This window comes from Pelobates fuscus, chromosome 7 (genome assembly GCF_036172605.1).
Source record: "Pelobates fuscus isolate aPelFus1 chromosome 7, aPelFus1.pri, whole genome shotgun sequence".
Lineage (NCBI taxonomy): Eukaryota > Metazoa > Chordata > Amphibia > Anura > Pelobatidae > Pelobates > Pelobates fuscus.
In genome coordinates this window covers 182,944,169-182,966,178 of record NC_086323.1, presented here as the reverse complement: position 1 = coordinate 182,966,178, position 22,010 = coordinate 182,944,169, and the positions used below count along the sequence as shown (strand labels likewise).

The window sequence follows — 22,010 nt, the reverse complement described above, 5'->3', positions numbered from 1 at the left end:
ACTGTACACAGCACTGGAGACCATATCTTCAGAAGGATATTGATACCTTAGAGAGTTCAAAGAAGGGCTACTAAACTGGTTCATGGATTACAGGATAAAACTTACCAGGAAAGGTTAAAGGATCTTAACATGTATAGCTTGGAGGAAAGACGAGACAGGGGGGATATGATAGAAACATTTAAATACATAAAGGGAATCAACACAGTAAAGGAGGAGACTATATTTAAAAGAAGAAAAACTACCACAACAAGAGGACAGTCTTAAATTAGAGGGGCAAAGGTTTAAAAATAATACCAGGAAGTATCACTTTACTGAGAGGGTAGTGGATGCATGGAATAGCCTTCCATCTGAAGTGGTAGAGGTTAACACAGTAAAGGAGTTTAAGCATGCGTGGGATAGGCATAAGGCTATCCTAACTATAAGATAAGGCCAGGGACTAATGAAAGTATTTAGAAAACTGGGCAGACTAGATGGGCCGAATGGTTCTTATCTGCCGTCACATTCTATGTTTCTATGTTTCTATTAAAGTTCAATTTACAGAGCAGGAGATAAAATTGTTTATGGTAAATTACATGCATGTGGTGTCAGAGTCAGGGGAGGTCTGGCAATAGCTGTATAAACAGAAACAAAGTGATTTAACTTCTAGATGGCAGTGCAGAACCTGAGAGCCATGATCTACACACTAAAACTGCTTCATTAAACTAAAGTTGTTTAGGTGACTAGTGTTCCTTTAATTAAAATATATTAAAATTATATTTTCCTGGCATATGGTGGCAGTACAATTGGGATGTTCTTTTCCCTTAGGCCAAGCATCTGAAAGAAATAATTAACATAAAAAAAGGTCCCTCCCCTTACCAGGTATAAGAGGCCCAACCAGCCTAGAGACCTCAGTTCTCTTTCTTGCTCCAACAGGAACGGTCAGGCATCTGGAATGTGGAGGAGGAATGGTGAGGCACATGGGTTGCTGCCTGGGGGATCCGGTCTGATAGCCTCCCGGGTGGAGAGCTGAATGGCCAGAAGACATCCTGCTGGCTTACAGAGCAGGTATGTAAGCCTGCTTTTAGGCCGCGTGCAGCACCGGCAAAGCAGGGAGGCGGTCTCTAGTGGCAGCTAATCACTGTCCGGTGGAGACGCATGCGCACAGCGGTGGAACGCTCGCCCTGGTGGTTTTGCGTTCCACCGGAGTTCCGAACGCGCTATCGCGCATGCGCGGTCTGAACTCCCCGAAAATGGCGCCAAATGTGAAGGATCTGCCTGGTTATGCTGTGCAGATCTTCTTGTCAGCATGGATGCTCGGCAGTGAAGATCTCCCGTGTCGCCAGCCCCCCCACACGGGTCAGAGGTTTTGAAGGTATGACTTTTTTTTTTTTTTAAAGTCTTATCTTTAACCCCTTAAGGACACATGACATGTCTGACATGTCATGATTCCCTTTTATTCCAGAAGTTTGGTCCTTAAGGGGTTAAAGCTCTCTAGAAAATCTTTTTTTTTTTTTTTTTTCCTCTGCAATTACATGTTTAGTCCTGTCTAAGCCGGTTCCCAAATTAAACTTCTCAGTTGGTTTTCATAGTAAAGTCTGTAATGCCAAGGCTCCTTTAGTAAAATACTTTCTGTGCATGGCAAATATACAAATCAGATCTGACTCTTAGACTGGTGTGGGACACCTATTTAATTCAGTTCATGTACTGATGATTAGTGTAATCAGATCTGACTCTGTCTTAGCCTGGTGTGGGACACCTATTCAATTCAGATCATGTACTGGTGATTAGTGTAATCAGATCTGACTCTGTCTTAGCCTGGTGTGGGACACCTATTCAATTCAGATCATGTACTGATGATTAGTGTAATCAGATCTGACTCTGTCTTAGCCTGGTGTGGGACACCTATTCAATTCAGATCATGTACTGGTGATTAGTGTAATCAGATCTGACTCTGTCTTAGCCTGGTGTGGGACACCTATTCAATTCAGATCATGTACTGGTGATTAGTGTAATCAGATCTGACTGTCTTAGTCTGGTGTGGGACACCTATTCAATTCAGATCATGTGCTGATGATTAGTGTAATCAGATCTGACTCTGTCTTAGTCTGGTGTGGGACACCTATTCAATTCAGATCATGTGCTGATGATTAGTGTAATTAGATCTGACTCTGTCTTAGCCTGGTGTGGGACACCTATTCAATTCAGATCATGTACGGATGATTAGTGTAATCAGATCTGACTCTGTCTTAGTCTGGTGTGGGACACCTATTCAATTCAGATCATGTGCTGATGATTAGTGTAATCAGATCTGACTCTGTCTTAGTCTGGTGTGGGACACCTATTCAATTCAGATCATGTGCTGATGATTAGTGTAATTAGATCTGAATCTGTCTTAGCCTGGTGTGGGACACCTATTCAATTCAGATCATGTACTGATGATTAGTGTAATCAGATCTGACTGTCTTAGTCTGGTGTGGGACACCTATTCAATTCAGATCATGTACTGATGATTAGTGTAATTAGATCTGAATCTGTCTTAGCCTGGTGTGGGACACCTATTCAATTCAGATCATATGCTGATGATTAGTGTTAATGACGTGGAATTCTTAGACAGGGCTGCAGGCTCAGGTGCATAACCCTTATGTGGAAGGTGTAAATTCACGGTTTAAATATGAGTCGAATTGCTCCTACCTTGATGCTAGCAAAATCCTGGCTACATGAAATGTAATCGCTTTTGCCTTTGTTTCAGGATATTTGACAGACGTTTGAGTCTTTTAATAGCCTGCTCTTTCTTCTCCGGTATATGCTACTAAACAGAAGTTTAAATGGAAATGAACTCAGTCTAGTTAACACTGTTTTGTTCCTTGTTCAGAATCCTCTATCGTAGTTTCTATTACAAGGTTGAATGTTGGGCTAAGGTAAGCTGAGACTACTCTAGCATGATATTCACTGTCCATGACAAATATACTAAGCTAGCAGACCTGGCTATGGCTTACACTGGTATGGGAGATCAGTCTATGCTGACACGAATTCAATCCCATCAGATTAAGGCCGGTGAAATTGCTCAGTGGGCCAATGCATCAGCAGAATCTGTTCTAACCCATGGGTCGCAGGTTCAGATCCCGGCAGGGTTGACTCAGCCCTTCATCCTTCTGAGGTAGATAAAATGAGTACCATTAAAATGTGTGATATTAACAACCCCTGGATGTTGGGCTAAGGTAACATCCCCAGGTTGACTTGGAAACCAGAGTAATCTGAATGTACCTTTCCGGGTTAAATTCTTAAATGTGACTTGTAGAATTGGAAAGTGGTCCCTTCCTAGCTCAACAAGAGGGTGCATTGAGTTGACTCTTGTTTTAAATAAGCTAAGAAAGTTTATTGAAAAATAAAGAGGTTTATGTTATCCTCTCTTTTATAACGGTTGTTATACCAGGGGTAAAGCACTTCCAGTCCAACAAGTATTGCGGGTTGTTATATTCAGAAATTGGAAAAACCCTGAGTAAGGCCTTTTTTGTAAAGTAAAGTACTTTCCCTTCTGGAATTCAGATGGTCTATAGAGTTCTTATGTTTTTTCCTCACGGTGGTGATTTTGCTTTCGGCTCATTGCATGGTTGGTACTTCTGTTGCCCATAGGGGCACTATAGTTTGAAACTTGGACAGCAGACACTGCATCAAAAGTAAAGATGCATGGCGATAATCTATGCCTGGAATCGCAGGTATAGGAATTTCCAGTTCAAAGATGACGCCAGAGGGGGCGTAAGGTTGAAAGGTTATAAAACCACACCTTTGTTTCTGCTGGGTCTCCCTATTGAGGAAGGTGTGGTAGGAAGGATTCCATCTTCCAGAGTATAATAAAGGGTTTCTCCCGGTTGTTCCTAGTCCCAACTCGGATGTGTTTTTTCAAACTATCTTGGATCTAAAAGTCCTGAACAAACTCGTTTTTTTACCAACATGTTGAAATGGAGAATATGGCGTCTGTCGTTTATTTCCTTAAAAAAGAGACACTTCATGGCAACTTTAGATATAAAGATGCCTACCTGCCTTTTCCTATGTGAAGTCACTATTTTCCTGAGGCTTGCTATGAGGAAGGTGAAAAGGGTTCATTTTTATTACAATTCAGAGACCTTTTTATTCGGGCTAGCTTCAGCACCCAGGTTTTTTTTGGGGGGTCCTCACAATTTGTTTTTTTTTTTTTTTTTTATATATATATAAATCTTTATTTTCATTTTTTTTTTTTATAAAACAAGTTCAATTCAAGTAAAGACACAGCTTGCAACTGTATAGTTTTTAAACACGGTTCTAGCAATTATTTTCCAGTAACAATTCAATAAATAATAATTCTAAGTGCCTGTCAAGCCGTGCATTAGTAAGCATCTTCATTAGACAGTATTCTGCTGTATCTTACTTCTTACATCCTTGCATTCATACAGACATACATGTCATACATATCGCCTTAACCTTAACCATACCTGCTACCCATTCTCTCATCTACGGATAACTATCTCTGTGGGGGGGGGGTGGGGGGTTTATGTTGTGATTGATAAATCTAACCCAACCTCACAATTTGTTTTTAAGTTACTGGGAATCACAGTATAGATGCGCTAGAAATCCTGGAAGATTATGTTTGGTTTATCACCTAGTAAAATCTCACCTTGCCCCTGCGAGGTCTGTCCTGTTTCTTGGGTTTTGATCGAGTCAGGGACTCGGTAGGTTCACCTCACATGAGAAAGTGTATGAAGAGGAGGTTTGATGATGCACCTCTTCGGCTGTCTGTAGGTTCGGTGAGAAAGCCTTGCAGGTTTTAGGTCATCTGACCTCTACAATCCCAGCGGTTGGTTGGGCCTGAGCAAATTCGAGGCTCTTACAGTGAAAAATGTTGTCCCATAGTCTAAGAAGTTAGAAGACTTCTATTCTTTTAATGAATATATAAGCTCATGCAATAGAAAAGTTCTCTTGTTGGCTGAATAAGATTTCTTTATACGGCTTTTTTGTCACGAATCTTGAATTGTGATTTCTACAATCTCTTCAAATGCAGGTTGCCTGTATCGCTTATGACAGGGTGTTGGGTCATAAATGATACAGAATAATCTTCATTATTCCAAGATTGTTGTCGGTTCTCTATGCTTTGCAGTAGTTCAAAGTTTTTCTCAGACTATGGTCTCCTACCTAAAACGTACAAGGCAGTACAGAGGTTGTTATATTTTATTTCCTTGGCTCAAGGTTTATGTCCTGGGCTCGAAGTCATAGGGACTTCATTGCCGCCATTCCCTTTAGAGGTATAGTCGACGTAGTAGCGGACAATGTCAGCAGTTCAGAATGGTCCCAGAACAAGTGGTCCCTCGAACTAGTAATTTTTTCGCTTGGCGGTGATGTATTCAATCTGCCAGTCTTAAACCTTATGGCAAGTTGATCAGATGCAAAGGTTGGGTCGTTTGCCTCCCTCTTCAAGGTAGACGAGCCTATGGTAATGGACGGTCTTTTGATCCGGGGGGTATTTCACCTTGCTTTCAGGTTTTTTTTTTCTTCTTCCCCTGGTGAACCTTGTCCCAAGGGTCTGCAAAAGGGGGCATCAGATTGAGCTTGGATGCTGGCCATAGTGCCGTACTGACTAGACCACAGCTGGTTCTCGTTTTTTATTTAACATGTTCAGGTTGACGGCTTGGCTACGGCTAAACTTATTCTACATGGTAGGGGCATTAAAGTAGTGAGGTTTCGGTTTCTGTTAGATTCTACCAGGTACTCTGCCTCTTCTGTCTACTAAAGAATTTGGACGTACTTCTCCTATTGTTACTATCCAGCATTCTTACGGGGTGGTTTTTCTCATGGTTTTAGTCTGTCTACCCTTAAAGTCCATGTTTCCGCTCTTAGTCAAGATTGGAATTTGTTTGGAGCCAACTGAATGTGGATTGGTCTAGACAAATACATTTGGACCAATCATCTTCATGTGGCATACTGATCATCTATTTGTGAATTCCTTTGGTGTTTTTATGGGGCAGTTTCCTCCAGGGCCTCTTTAGCTAGATGGCTGGTGGATAGTATTTATTTGGTTTATTCTTCCTCAAATCTACCTTTACCTGCCTCCTTGATAGCTCATTCTGCTAGTGTTAATACTGCCTCTTGGCACAATAAAGACATGTGCTGCACCGGAAGTTATATGCAAGGCTGCTACCTGGTCTTCTTTCAACATTTTTTGCCGAGCGTTGCAACCTAGACGTGTTCTCTGCCTCTGACGCAGTTTTTTGGGCACTAGGTGTTGCATTTTGTTGCCTAATTTCCCGCCCTTAGTGTGGATCTCGATATATCCCAATTGTACTGCCACCATATGCCAGGAAAAACTGCAATTTTACTTACCGTAAATTCCCTTTTCCTTAATATGGTGGCAGTACAGCATTCCCCCCCCCTTTATATATGTATATAGAGTTTGGGTGTTTTATAAAGTGTTCTCGGTACGTACTGAGGTCTCTAGGCTGGTTGGGCCTCTTATACCTGGTAAGGGGAGGGACCTTTTTTATGTTAATTATTTCTTTCAGATGCTTGGCCTAAGGGAAGAGAACATCCCAATTGTACTGCCACCATATGAAGGAAAAAGTTATTTACGGTAAGTAAAATTGCAGTTATTTAGCTAACTGGGGTGGGTGGAAGTTAGTGGGGAATTTGGTGTTAGGCTAGCTAGGGGTTAATGTAAAAAAAAAATGAAAAATGTTTTAACATTTAAAAAAATCCACCCCCTTTGCCCAGTCCTAATGAAAATGAACCCATTCCCTGCCAGTTGATCACTACTTACAGTGATCAAACTATCCAATTTTTTTTACCCCTTAGGGTTAACTTTTATTTTTAACCCCCACGGGTTCAATTTAATTAATTTAAATATTTTAAAATGATATATTTTGCTAGCTGGGGTGTGTTGGACTAACCGGAAATTGGGGAATTTACGGTTAGTGCGGCTTGCTGCTAGTTAGGGGTTAACTGTAAAATTAGTTTAGAAAATTTTTACATCTGTAAAAAGAAAAAAAAAAAAAAAATTAAAAAATGCTCATTACCAATACTCCTGGAACAAACTAGAGAAAAAAAAATGATCCCACGCCAAGGTTCAAAATATGCCTTTTGAATTACCCCAGGATATTTTCTTTAATAAAAATAGTGTTTGCCAGGTATATGTGGATGTTGAAGGGGCACATTTGAGACGCAGCCATTCAGTTTTGTTTCTAACTTTGAAGTTTTACACTGTGTCCATGTTCCATGTTGGAGTAGTTTAGCTGGTTGGTTATTCAAACTTACCCACAAAGTTACATACGGGGGTATTGTTGTACTCAGACGACATAGCTGAGCAACATATGTAGTATTATACAGTTGTAGCACACATAAGGTTTGCAAAATATACTGCGCAAACTCACTTTGTGTGTCAAAACGGCAGATAAAAATAAAATTAAAAAAATGCTCATTACCACTATGGCTTTATGGGGTATTTGGATTATATAGCCTGCTCAAGTGCTCCAAAGTGGGACACTGACGCAAAACCCTCTATGAAAATTCACACTTAAAAACCTGAACTTGTCGTCATGTCTTTTACAGCACTGTAACTTCACAAAATAGTATCAAGGTCATTCATTGGGCATATTGTTTTACTCAGAAGATGTAACTGAGCATAATTTGGGGAATTTTATGACCGTGGTACATATCAAGTGTAAGAAATACTTTGCAAAAATGCCATATCCCCCCCACCACAAACATGACATAAATTGGTGAAAAAAAAATGGTGACCAGTTAAGGCACAATATACACCATGTAAAATAACATGGGGTGTCTGCTTTATCAAATGAAAGACCTTTGTGGGGTTATTTGAACAGTCACACTGCTATAATACCCTAAAATGAGACATAGGCCCATCAAATCCATCTAAATTCTAACTATAGAAACTGAAATAGCCTTGTCTCTTATATGGCATTGTGGCTTTACAGAAAAGTGCCAAAGGCATACAATGGTGGTATTGTTATATTCAGCAGATGTAGCTGAACACAATATGGGGTTCTGTGCAGGAATAGCACAAACCAGCTTTACGAAATACACATTACAAAAACCTTGTTATATGTGTAAATGGCAAAATAGAGAACAAAAAAAACAAAACAAAACAGTTTTACTCTAATATTTAGCAGAGATTGGCGATGAAATGGCTACGTAAAAAGTGTCAAACTAAGTAAATAGCCTGTGATGTCTACTTTATATAAATATATAATTTTGTGTGGCATTTTTTTCTTCTTTCTGTGATGGCTACTAAACCTACAAGACAAACATACCAACTTCTAAAATTGTTGCAAATTGAAATTCTATTTAAGTCCTTGTATTTTGTGACATGTAACTTTCAAAATAAGCTGAAATACTATACATATGATGTACTCTATAATTCAAGACACATAAATGAATTTATTTTGAGTTACTTTTTCTTTGCTGGACATTATGCACACGCTATTATTGCCAAAACTGAATTTTTTTATTTATTTTTTTTTTAAATTTTTTGGCTTTTTTTTTTATAATTAATGAGAATGTATCTATCTATATGTGACATCAAATTAAAGCCCGGTTTGCACACTTAAAAAAACAAAAAAACGATATATAACATGTGTAGGTGCAATAAATGACAGAGATGCAAATTGCGTTTGAACACAGCAAAATAATGCAAAAAATGGCTTGTGTCCTTAAGCATAAGACAAGCTTCTTGAAGCTTTGCCCTTAAGGGGCTAAGAGTCCCTTTTAAAATGTAATAGGCAGGTTTCCCTATGCTTTTGTCCATAGTGTGTATGTTAACAAAATACATAGTGTATATTAACAAAACCATCAAAACAAAAAGAGAAAAAAAGAATGATATGTTATAAGAAGTGACTTTTCTACATGCCCTGAGTGGTGTCCCTCAATTTATTTTTGTGTTTTGGTTATATTTTGTACACACTTAAATAAAGAGTTCAGAGGAAAATAATAAATAAAATAAGACAAAAATATATCATGGCATTATAGTTTCAGAAAACACAATCAAGAATGCATAGCATAATTACTTACATCTGCCATCTTTTCTAATACTTCTGCTAAGCTCATGTCAGCAGTCACTGGACAAGCAATGATATCATCAGAAAAAGCAATCATATGCGATCTCTTCTCAGTACGTGCAACAAGCTGTAAAATAGAAACTAGACTTCAGATTCTTTGTGTCTACAAACATTTAACCCGTTAAAACCGTTGGGGTGTTCTATGCCGCCCCCATTATAATGGGCTTTAAAGCCATTACAGCGGCATAGAAAGCCCCAGCGCCCAGGGTGCACTCACCTCCGACGCGAACCTTTTCTGGGGGACGGTCTCACAGCCCAGGTAGTCCTCCCTCCGCAATTTAGGCCCCCAGGTGCCATGTGATCGCTCTTAAAGATCAATCACATGGCAGGCATAGCTGCCTATGCAGCTGCCTGCAAGGGGACTGCCTAAACTGACAGTCCCCCTGCTGGTGGAAAAATTTAAAAATAAATACCAAAAAAAGTTCATAAAGCAATCAGGATACACACACTTTTTTATATTTATAGTTCTATACATATCAATATACACTTATTATGGAGTTACATATACAGTAATTGTATTATATATTTAAAAAATTCAAATACATTAAAGGGACACTATAGTCACCAGAACAACTACTGTTTTTGCTGTAAGCACGGTCTTTTCAGCCTAGTGATAACTTCACTGGCCACTCCTCAGATAGCAGTTAGAGATCCTTCCTGGGTCATGTCTGCCTAAAATGCACCCAAACATTCAGTGTCTCCTTCCTCTGCATTCAGACACTGAACTTTACTCATAGAGATTCGCTGATTCAATGCATCTCTACGAGGAGATGCTGATTGCCCATGGCTGTGTTTGAATCATGCTGGCTCTGCCTCCTTGTCAGCCAATCCTATTTGGAAGCATTGTGATTGGATCAGGCTACCACTTCTGATGAAGTCAGCAGACGGCTTGTTTTTCTGAGTCTAACAGCATGCAGAGTTACAGCTTCAGGCTTGTATATAGTAAGATTTTTTACTATATTTATGGAGGCATGAGGGGCCATACATAGTGGTTTTAGGGTAAGGAATACATGTTTGTGTTCCTGACCCTATAACCACATCAATTAAAAAATAGGCAGTTTCACTCTAAAACTATTTTGATATTAATATATACGGTTATCAAAATACACTTAGAATGAAATATAAAATTATATATATATATATATATATATATTTATATATTTTAACACACAAACTTTGGCTAGCGTTTGTGACCAAGTGGCTACTAAAAAACACTGAACATACCCCATTTTGAATACCCTGGGTTATGTACTTTTTCAAATGGTTTGCAATAGTCGGGATAATTTTTATTTCTTGGCTGCCATACCGTCTCAAAGGCAACATTTTAATTTTAATTAGCAAAAACAGAAATATGCAAATCTTATATTTGACCCTGTAACTTTCCAAAACATTATAAAACCTGCACATGAGGTACTCGTGAGACATTACTCTACACAAATATAAGTGTTTTAGAGCAGTAAAATGTATAATACTGATGATATCTGTGAAAGGGCAGTGTGAAAAATGCAAAAAAAAATAAAAATAACGCTAACTTTGGCCAAGGTTTGAGACTATAAGTGGCTTCTGGACATACCCCATCATTTTAAATAACCTGAGTGGTCTACTTTTACAAATGGTATGCCAAAATGGAGTTCATTTTCATTCCTGGACTACCATACGATCTCAAAGGCAACATAGGCCCAGCAAACCAATCTGGCAAATTTCAATAGAAAAGCCCTATATTTGACCCCTGCAAGTTTCCAAAAACTTCATAAAACTTGTACATGGATGGTACTGTGGTATTTGTGAGACATTGCTGAATACAAATGTGTATTTTATTGCAGTAAAATCTAACAGTATTATGACACAGTTAAAATATCACGTAGAACTTGAAAAATCATTTATTTTTCTTAATTTCTCATACTTTAGATTTTATTCACATTCAATTATGTTTCATATATAGATATTTGATATAAAATGTTTCTCCTGAACAAAATGATATATAATAAGTGTGGGTGCACTTCATATGAAAGAGGTGAAGCTCCGTCCTTAAGGGGTTAACATTTTTTTTTTCTCTTTATTTTAGTTTGCTGTACAGAGATACACACCTGTACAAAAATTCTCAAAACACACTCACGGCTTATTATTTGTGAGAACAGAAAAAATACAGAAGAAAATCAATGGGAGCACCAGGACGGAAAGAAAGCTGGGCTTATTTGTCTCTGCTCGTGATACGGCAGAATGGCAAAGTTCAAATATTTTACAAGAAACAAACCACAAATATTTTATTTGGACCTAGAGTGATATACAAGCACATTTCTCATGCGCAGTGTGTTACATGCTCCAAGTAAAGCATGCAGGTTACTCCAATTACAGTCACTCACTTAGTGGTGACTAATTTATATAAAAATAAAAAAAATTATAGAAACATAGAATGTGACGGCAGATAAGAACCATTCGGCCCATCTAGTCTGCCCAGTTTTCTAAATACTTTCATTAGTCCCTGGCCTTATCTTATAGTTAGGATAGCCTTATGCCTATCCCACGCATGCTTAAACTCCTTTACTGTGTTAACCTCTACCACTTCAGATGGAAGGCTATTCCATGCATCCACTACCCTCTCAGTAAAGTGATACTTCCTGGTATTATTTTTAAACCTTTGCCCCTCTAATTTAAGACTGTCCTCTTGTTGTGGTAGTTTTTCTTCTTTTAAATATAGTCTCCTCCTTTACTGTGTTGATTCCCTTTATGTATTTAAATGTTTCTATCATATCCCCCCTGTCTCGTCTTTCCTCCAAGCTATACATGTTAAGATCCTTTAACCTTTCCTCGTAAGTTTTATCCTGCAATCCATTAACCAGTTTAGTTGCCCTTCTTTGAACTCTCTCTAAGGTATCAATATCCTTCTGAAGATAGGGTCTCCAGTACGGTGTACAGTACTCCAAGTGAGGTCTCACCAGTGTTCTGTACAATGGCATGAGCACTTCCCTCTTTCTACTGCTAATACCTCTCCCTATACAACCAAGCATTCTGCTAGCATTTCCTGCTGCTCTATTACATTGTCTGCCTACCTTTAAGTCATCAGAAATAATCACCCCTAAATCCCTTTCCTCAGATGTTGAGGTTAGGACTCAATCAAATATTCTGTACTCTGCCCTTGGGTTTTTACGTCCAAGATCTTGCACTTATCCACATTAAATGTCAGTTGCCACAACTCTGACCATTTTTCTAGTTTACCTAAATCATTTTCCATTTGGCTTATCCCTCCTGGAACATCAACCCTGTTACATATCTTAGTATCATCCGCAAAAAGACACACCTTACCATCAAGACCCTCTGCAATATCACTAATAAAAATATTAAAGAGAATGGGTCCAAGTACAGATCCCTGAGGTACCCCACTGGTGACAAGCCCAAGCTTCGAATATACTCCATTGACTACAACCCTCTGTTGCCTGTCACTCAGCCACTGCCTTACCCATTCAACAATATTGGAATCCAAACTCAAAGATTGTAGTTTGTTGATAAGCCTTCTATGTGCAACAGTGTCAAAAGCCTTACTGAAATCTAGGTAAGCAATGTCTACTGCACCACCCTGATCTATAATTTTAGTTACCCAATCAAAAAAATCTATAAGATTAGTTTGGCATGATCTCCCTGAAGTAAACCCATGTTGTCTCTGATCTTGAAATCCATGTGTTTTTAGATGTTCAACAATCCTATCCTTTAACATGGTTTCCATCACTTTCCCCACTACTGAAGTAAGGCTTACTGGCCTATAGTTGCCCGACTCCTCCCTATTACCTTTCTTGTGAATGGGCACAACATTCGCTAACTTCCAATCTTCTGGGACTACTCCTGTTAACAATGATTGGTTAAATAAATCTGTTAATGGTTTTGCTAGTACACCACTGAGCTCTTTTAATAGCTTTGGGTGTATTCCATCAGGTCCCATTGACTTATTTGTCTTTACTTTTGACAGTTGAAATTCCTCTGTAAATTCATGTGTAATAAATGACTCATTTATCCTTTTTCTTAACTGAGGTCCCTTTCCTTCATTTTCATCTGTAAATACCGAACTCTATTTAGAAGCCAATTGTTTTTTTTTTTTAACCAGAGACAAATGTAGTTTGAACAGAGTACTTCAGCTTGCAAATTAGAATCTGGGGTTACCTTAAAATATCTCTATAGCCAAGTCTGTATGGTAATTTGCGGCTACCCATTACTTTAGTAACAACTCTGAAAGGTATTTTCACCTTATTAAGGGGTTTGTAAATACATGCTCATGAGCGTTATCCTTTTTAAGGGACTAAGATTTAAATGTTTTTAGGAATCTTATCTTTATCCTATAGCTTGACCGTAAGCCAGGTTTTGGGATTTGTTCTTTCATTAATCTTTTCACTTCAAGGTTCTACCATATTTAGGGAACCAGGATTCAAATCAGCCCCATTGTGATAAGGGGTTGGGGGCAGGGCGTAATCTATTCTTTCATACAGATTCAACAGAACTAGCAATTCAGCTAAACCAATTTTATATGTGTTTTTTTAAATGCTTTATTATTGTTGTGCATGTTATAACAATAGGCTTGTTCAGCCACAATAGCAGTCACAAACATCGTACCGTGATACATGAATGTACAGAACAGTTTTAGTTGTATAGGAGAAAACGTAACACATTAAATAAACATTTCTGGCATGGGAGTGCCGGCACATTTTTATATTTTACTTTAAGAATGAGTTATTCTTAAAGATGAAACAATCTAGTCCTACGATAGTTACAGGAGAAAGTTTTTTAACCCTACTGAGTGCGGCCTAGTTCCGCTTGTCCGGTGTGTGGGTCCTGGTAGGGTCACCTTACTAGTCATGTTAGTCATGGTATGGTTCTACCAAATCTAGTTTACGCTAACGCCATTAAAAATATTAATAAAATAACTGAAGTCTGCAGGTGCAGGTATACGGTTTACAGCGCTGCTCTTGGTACGCTATCACAATAGTTTCATGGATGATCGGGGGTAATTGAGCGGTAACCTAAAGACTCAGTGTATATACACTATAGAACTACGTGAGAGTAACCTAAGGTGTAGCGTACAGTACATACTATTGCGAGATACTGCCTACATGGTCCTGATTCTGAGCTCCTTGGTTTCCATGGGAGGCCTCGCCACACGTATAGTGGTCCGCTTTTAAGGGCCTGTAGGGTTAATAAATGTGTGCCTGTGTCGGCCCTAAGGTCAGAGCGTCGAGAGGTGTATGTGGGGATTCCGTAGGAGTCTCCATCCTACATGCATATGGTTGTTATGTAGCGTGAAGTGTGATTCGGGGCAATCCCCTAAGCATGTAGCCCAGGTGTCGGGGATTTGTGCGAACGTAATGTCCATGCGGGCCTCTCGTGGCTGGGCCTAGAGTCGTTGTGGCCTGGGGATGCGTGAGCGTCCGCCGTCTAAACGGCACGGGCGGTCTTACTAGCTGTGAGGGTCAGGTGTGACCGATAGTGTCGTGCTGCTCTAGTGTCGCCCTCTCGGAGCGGGAACCTCCATGGTGGGTAAGCCCCCAGAATTCGTCCCCAAGAAACACAATCTCACCCGAAACTATATACAAAATTAAAAGCCAACTGAAAGCGATAAACCTATGAGAAAGAAAAAGAAAAGCAATGCAATGGTATTAGTGGCCAGTGAGGCCTGGCAGTCCCCTGGAAGCTCTCAGGTGGTGGCTACAGTCTGTGCAGCGCGGGTGGGTCCACCCGGAACGAAGGGTTTGGAGGTAGCTGGATTCCATCTGTGTGGCTTGTAGGTTGCGTGGTGTCTCCGCATGGCGTCTCCCAAGGCAGAGAGGTGGGCCTCCGCCTCCTGTAAGTCCGCTATGAGGTATGTGGCGTCTCCGTGGTGCACTTGAAGCTTGTGCGGTGAGCGCCATCTATATTTGACGTCACGCTCGCGGAGCAAGGTGGTAAAAGGCCTAAGAGTAGAGCACCAGGCCATAGGCCCCCTAGAGAAGTCTGAATAAAATGATAAAGTCATGTCCTCGAAGATGATCAGTACGGTGCTTCTACTTGCGGCCATTACTGCGTCTTTGTCTTGTCGCTTCTGGAATCGGATTATCAAATCCCTGGTTGCTGCTGATGGGGCCGTTGGTGGTTTAGGGATCCTAAACATGCCGTCAAGGCCTACTCCTTTGGCCTGTTTTGGTGGCAGTATCATATTTAACAGGCGCCGCACAAGGTGGGGAAGTTCAGAGTCTGGGACTGAGTCAGCGATGCCCCTGACCTTAAGGTTCTGGGCGCGTCGTGAGTCCTCCATTGCAGCCATGGCCTGCTCCACTTTCGCGTGTTTCTGGTGTAGTAGTTTCATCTCCTGTTGGAGTGCGGCCACATGCCCTGTGTGCGTGTGAGAGTTTTGCTCCACGGTTTCCATGCGGTCCGTGAGGCCCTTTATGTCTCTCCGCATGCCTGCCACGTCCTCCTGGATATTCTGGCGGAGCTCTGCCAGCAGCTCCCTCATTTCGGCTTTTGTGACCGGAGCTGTGTCAAGTTGCGTGGCAGGCTTCGGGTTGGGCTTTTCCCGTATCGTGGGCGGATAGAGCTCTTCTGGCTCAGAGAGCAGTTCATCCGAGTCCTCGAAGCCCTCCATGTAGGCGGCCATGTCAGGCTCTTGTGCGCCATGCCCTCGCCGCCACAGGTCTCCTATGCTGGTGCCCAACCGGGGCGGATTGGGCTTGGGCTTCTTACTCTTCCTGCCCATGTCTGCGCCCTACGTGGGTAGCTAGCGTGCTTTTTGGGGGGTAATTGTTCAATATTTTGGGACTTTTAGGCTGATTTCGCCGGGAGCCCTCTGAGGATGCGACCTGTCGGTTCAATAGCTGGCTCCGCCCCCTTTGTGTTTTTAACACAAATACATGATGATAGCGAATTAATTTGATTGTTTTGTTTAAATAACAAAGCTACTTTAGTAAAATATTAAAATGGTTAAACTATTTAAAACCTGGTTACTTTAATTGAATTTCAATGATTTGGAGCAGTTATTGAATAACATTTAATGTATGAAGAGTATGCAATCTGACACTTCAGTGAGGATCTTTTTATTAAGCAAAAAACACAATAAAACAAACACTAGTAATGTGCTCTAAAATAAACTATATACAAAGTAGAATAACTGTCTATAATAGGCTCACCATACACATTGCTGCAGCCACAGTGCTAGCGTTGAGGATACTTCCCAAAACTTGCTGGTCCATGGAACCACTCACATCAATAGCCAAAACAAATGTTTTTCCTACTGGTTCCACAATCTAAAGGGTGTAAAAAAACAACAACAAAAAAAATAGAAAAAAAAGTTATAAATAGATCCTAGAGCAGTTCAATTGCGGTTTAGGGAAACGCATATTATTGTAAAGCGCTACTGAATATGTTGGCGCTATATAAATACTAATATCATAAGAGGGGGAGATTTACCAATAAATGAGAATTAAAAAACGTTACAGGAACAATAGGTTGATGAGGACCCTGCTCCAATGAGCTGAACGCAACTAGAAAGAGGGGGTGAGAGACAACAGGACATGTAGAAAAGGGTTGCAGAAGTCTTTTAACAAGCAATTACACACTTTTTCCTGCACTGCCAGCAACATGCTGTGGAGATGAATCTGTGCTTTTTGTGCCAAGCTGCTGCGATAAGAAGTGGCTGAGTGGGATGAGATCACCCTTTATGTGATGCCAAGAGCCAACAGAAGCTTTATGGTTGCTCCACAGCAAGTCAAACACTTGCGCATATATGAGGAGGTGGGGCTGGCCCTGCAGTCAATTGAAGACTTATATGCAGGACACTTTAATCCCTTTGATTTTAAACATTTGAAAAACAAAATGGGTAAAATGGACCATGTTCAAGTAATGTGATTGGCACACAAAGGAGTAAAGTTCGGAATCTCCTTTGAAGCATTGGATGTGTGTGAGTGGTATTCTGCAAGCTTGTGCATCGGGTCCCCAAAGCTCCTAATAGGTCACTGAACTATTGCTACAGTGTGTTTTAACGGTTACGAGACAAGCGCTCCCCTGTAAATAGTCCAACTGCAATACTTCAGAGTGGTGAGCTAATTTCTTAAATGAAAGGGCTTCGCTCATTGGCAGAGGAGGATTAGCTGAGGCTCACAGCCGATGAGTTGGCCCAGCTCAGGAGAGCAAACGAAAGCTCCTGCTTAGGAGCTCGTGGCTTCCCTATCATAAGTACAGGACGCAGCATCTGGCGAGTCCCAGACTGCACGTTTGGGTTAAATATGTCCCAAAAGAATTTGATATTTTGAGCACATGTTGCCTTTTCTTATCATTGGGAGACAGATCTCAATTACCAAGGTATAGCGTCCTCATAAAATGTTGCCAATAATGTTAAATAAAATTTTGATAGTAAAATAGAGGGTTCTGGAATGCATGTGAGGAGTTAATTTGAACTTTCCACACTAGATTTGGTGGAATGAGAATTGGGAAACCAAAACTTATTTCTTCACCCCCGAAGAGACAAGAAGAAATGTTAACATTATGTAAACTCACATTTTTCTCTCCTTTACACACATCTGTATTAATTTATTGTATACCGTATATACTCGAGTATAAGCAGAGTTTTTCAGCACATTTTTTGTGCTGAAAAACCCCAACTCGGCTTATACTCGAGTCAGTGTCTGTATTATGGCAATTTGCATTGCCATAATGCAGACAATGGGGCTGTGGGGGCTGCAGAGATCTTACTTACCTCTCCTGCAGCTCTCTTCTCCTCCGCGCCGTCCGTTCAGCACCTCAGTCAGCTCCCACTGTAAGTCTCGCGAGAGCCGCGGCTCTCACGAGACTTACAGTGTGAGCTGACAGAAGAGCTGAATGGACGGCGCGGAGGAGGAGAGAGCTGACAGGAGCTGCAGGAGAGGTAAGTAAGATATCTGCAGCCCCCACAGCCCCCTCACTGAACTGCCATGTATCAAGCAGGGAGGGGGGACGAAAAAAAAAAAATCTAAATAAAATATTAATAAGTAAAAAAATAATATTACAAATAAAATAAAATAAAAAATAACAATAAAAATTATGAAAATAAAAAAAATACTAATTAAATAAAATAAAATAAAAAATAATCAAATAAAATATTAAAATAATTAAAAATAATAATAATAAAATTGCCCACCCCCCACCAAGGCTCTGCAACACACACACACTGCACGCACTCATACACACGCTGCACTCATTATATACACACACTGTAAATAAATATTCAATTAATATAATTTTTTTAGGATCTAATTTTATTTAGAAATTTACCAGTAGCTGCTGCATTTCCCACCCTAGTCTTATACTCGAGTCAATAAGTTTTCCCAGTTTTTTGGGGTAAAATTAGGGGCCTCGGCTTATATTCGGGTCGGCTTATACTAGAGTATATACGGTAAGTGCAAAAATAAAAAGTTGACCTAACAGAATGAGCCCTAACAGGTCTAGCACTCCTGGAATAAAAGTGAGAATGTGAACACCCCTGGTTTATAGACCGTATTTGGATTTACATTTTGTAAATTTACTTTAACTAAAATAACATGCATTACCTTAAACGTTTTGTAGAAGGAATTGTCAAGAGCTTCAAGAATAGCACTGTCAGGAGACCACTTGAGCTTTCCTTTGATTCCACGGCCTTTTCTGTAAGTCTCCAGTGCAACTAAAATGTGAAAAGGATGAATACGAGCCTAAAAACAAATTGGGGAGGGGGAAAGAAATAAAATAAAAAATAAAATAAATAAGCTTTTGGCGTATTTGGTTACACTTGTAGGACATCCGGTTTCTATAGAGTTGCTGAAGCTAGGTGTCTTATTTTGACCCTCATTCTTTGACTCAGAGCATTCTCCAATAGTTCCAATTATTTGCCAATAATCAAGTGCCTATGCATCCAAATCTGTAGAGCTCAGCAGCAAAAATGGTTAAACGCAGTATGAGCTGTGTTTCACAACAAAATGTTGCACACTCCAGGCATCGTGACAACTTTAAATCAGTTAAGTGGTCATGATGCCTTGGGTAATCCTTTAAAAGGATGATCAGGGCAGTCAAGCAAAGAAAAAGGCCTGGGGGTTTCAGGCTAAAGTGTTACAAATTTTTGGTGAATAGACACAGGCAGGATAGACTTTTAGAAGTTCCAATTATTTTCATTTCTTTTTCCCATGTTCCATCATTTCTAAAAATTGTATATAGATAAAAAAATAAAAAATGATATAATATTATATAATATAGGGATATATTTACATCCCTAGTCTTGTCAATAGAATGATATAGCTTAAACAAATGGTTAATCCACTGCAAATGTGCACGAACTCTGAAAGGAAACAAACCATCTAAAGCAGTACCACGCTTGTGCCATGAGTCTAGGTTAATGAGATAATTTAGGAAAATGTGGATATTACATTTTTCAAATATCTACTAGCTAGGTTTTTTTTTTTTTTTTTTTAAAAAGAGGTGCATTGATGAACTTTGATTACTGACTACATGAGAGGTGTGATCATTAGTTACAAGTGCTCCTGCCTTCTCATTTCTATTGTGGCAAAAGGGAAACTATAGTCCAGAGTATGAAAAGGATTTTTTTAAATTTTTTTAAAGATTAAAGAAAGTTGAGGGATTAGGTCCATTACTTATAATAAACTTAAAAAAAACAAAAAAAAACACGTTTGCCATTTTAACACCCAGCCATTCCATGTTAAAAAAAAAACAAAAAAAACTAGGGGCATCCTTTTTAACCCCTTAAGGACACATGACGTGTGTGACACGTCATGATTCCCTTTTATTCCAGAAGTCTGGTCCTTAAGGGGTTAAAGGACCACTATAGGCACCCAGACCCCTTCAGCTTAATGAAGTGGTCTGGGTGTCAGGTCCAGCTAGGTTTAGCCCTTTTTGCTGTAAACAGAGAAACTGCTATGTTTACAAATGGGTTAATCCAGCCTCTAGTGGCTGTCTCATTGACAGCCGCTAGAGGCGCTTCCCACTGTGATATGCGCAGCCAGGGACGTCAGAAGAGGGAGGAGAGTCCCCAGCGCTGAAAAAAAGGTAAGGTATTAACCCCTTCCTCCCCCTTCAGCGCCACGGGAGTGGGACCCTGAGGGTGGGGGCACCCTCAGGGCACTATAGTGCCAGGAAAACAAGTATGTTTTCCTGACACTATAGTGATCCTTTAAGATATAAAGAAGCCAATAATGCATTCAAAAAGGCAGTGCAAATGGCTAAACAAGAAAATGAGAAATTGATAGCCAAAGCGAGCAGAATCAAATTTTAAAGAAACAAAAAATGAAAGTGTAGGTACACTGAGCAGAGATGTGCGTGTTATTTAAAAATGTTTTGCCTTTTAGTCTTTGTTAGCCAACTAATTTTCCTCAGTATATATTGAGGAACAACCTATGCAAGTTATATGCAAAATGAATACTGCAAAAAAAAAAAAAAAAAAAAACTTGCAGAAAAATTGTTATTGGATGACTCAATACAAGGTGCTACAGCAACTTAAGAAAGCTCTGGGGTCTGACAATATTCACCCATGAGTACTTAAAGTGGCACTGTCATATGCAGAACTTAGCTTTCTCCTATATTTCCCTTTTTTCTTCCTCTTAGAATTTGCTCTTATCTTTATTTCTGATCTAGTTTTCTTGAAAACAAGATAAAGGAGGGACAATTTTGTCTTATGTATTTTTCCTACACTTTATTTTCTTTGACCAAAGGAGGAGCTTAAGTCAGCTCCATTTCCTGTGTCAAGGAGAAGGGTGAGTACTTTTTCTGACACAGGAAATGGAGCCAACTTAAATTCCTCCTTTGGTCAAAGAAGGTCAAGCGTAGCATAAATAAGACAAAGTAGTCCCTACTTTGTCTTATAGTTTTTTTTTTTTTTAAATTCTTTATTTTCTGTGTGCATGGAATAACATAACATCTTACAATGCCACAACAGCATTAGTAAGTAAATCAAGAACATAGAAGGTCACATTTGTGGCTTTAAAATAGCGGCACATTTTTAAAATTATTATTCAAACAATACCTTCAACTGGTGCGCTGACTGCAGCGTTGAGTATAAGCTTAAAGATTAACGAAATGTTAAAATTAACCCCTTAAGGACCAAACTTCTGGAATAAAATGGAATCATGACGTGTCACACACGTCATGTGTCCTTAAGGGGTTAAATGCAAGCTAGACATAGCTGCAACTGATGCATTAAATGACGTATGGTAGATTACATGCCAGGCTGTATTCGATTGGGACAGGTTACTCATTATACGTTAAATTACTTGCTAGACAGACATATTGTATAACAGGGACCACTAAAGTCAGGCTAACTGCTAAACAAGTACTTATGTCCATGTAAGTCCATATTGAAAAAAAAATAAAATAAATAGGCGAGAGCAGGAACAGAGACCAAAGATGACTGCCGGGGTCGTGAGAGATACCTCGCTCATTTACTGTAAGTGATATCCCATATGTTGCATGACACTTGTGTGTGTCCCTGTGATGATATAAAATGCCTTGAGGACGTCGCTGGAACCGGTGAGTCCAGTTAAGGTTTGCAACTCGGGTCTGATGCCGCTGGTATGCTTCAGGGGATAGTCCAGTGTGAAAGTATGCGGCAGGTACCGACCCCTCCGCTTTTCGTCATTCAGTTTACGCCAGGCTGGGGTGAAAGCTGAGGTCTCGCTTTTCCAGCGGTCAACGTGGGTGCGAGCAGTAGGCTGAGCGGTTACGGGCAGCCGGCTGATCAGTGCGTCGTCCTGTACTGTGCCCGGAGAAGGAAGAAGGCCTCCTAATTTCCAGCCATAACAGAGGTGAGTAACATATTTAAATTCAATGATGTATGCAGGCTTTATGCCATCGCACATGGCCTCCGCCATTTTAATTACAATGCTTGAGTTGCGGGTCTTTGCAGCCCAGTTACTGTGCTTGGATCTTGAGGGTGCGGACCGGGAGGGGGGGGGGGGGGGGGTG

The 22,010-nt window shown here is 40.0% G+C and overlaps 1 protein-coding gene across 1 annotated transcript in view; it reads right to left on the bottom strand.

The window, feature by feature from the left end:
- RO60 (Ro60, Y RNA binding protein) overlaps window positions 1-22,010 on the bottom strand; it is a 64,089-nt gene that overhangs the window by 16,991 nt on the left and 25,088 nt on the right. The window contains exons 5-7 of the mRNA XM_063426949.1: window positions 18,617-18,754; window positions 16,223-16,339; window positions 9,031-9,144 (exon numbers count right to left, since the gene is read on the bottom strand). Of these exons, the coding sequence (XP_063283019.1) occupies window positions 9,031-9,144; window positions 16,223-16,339; window positions 18,617-18,754 (369 nt within the window). The remainder of the gene's footprint in view (window positions 1-9,030; window positions 9,145-16,222; window positions 16,340-18,616; window positions 18,755-22,010) is intronic.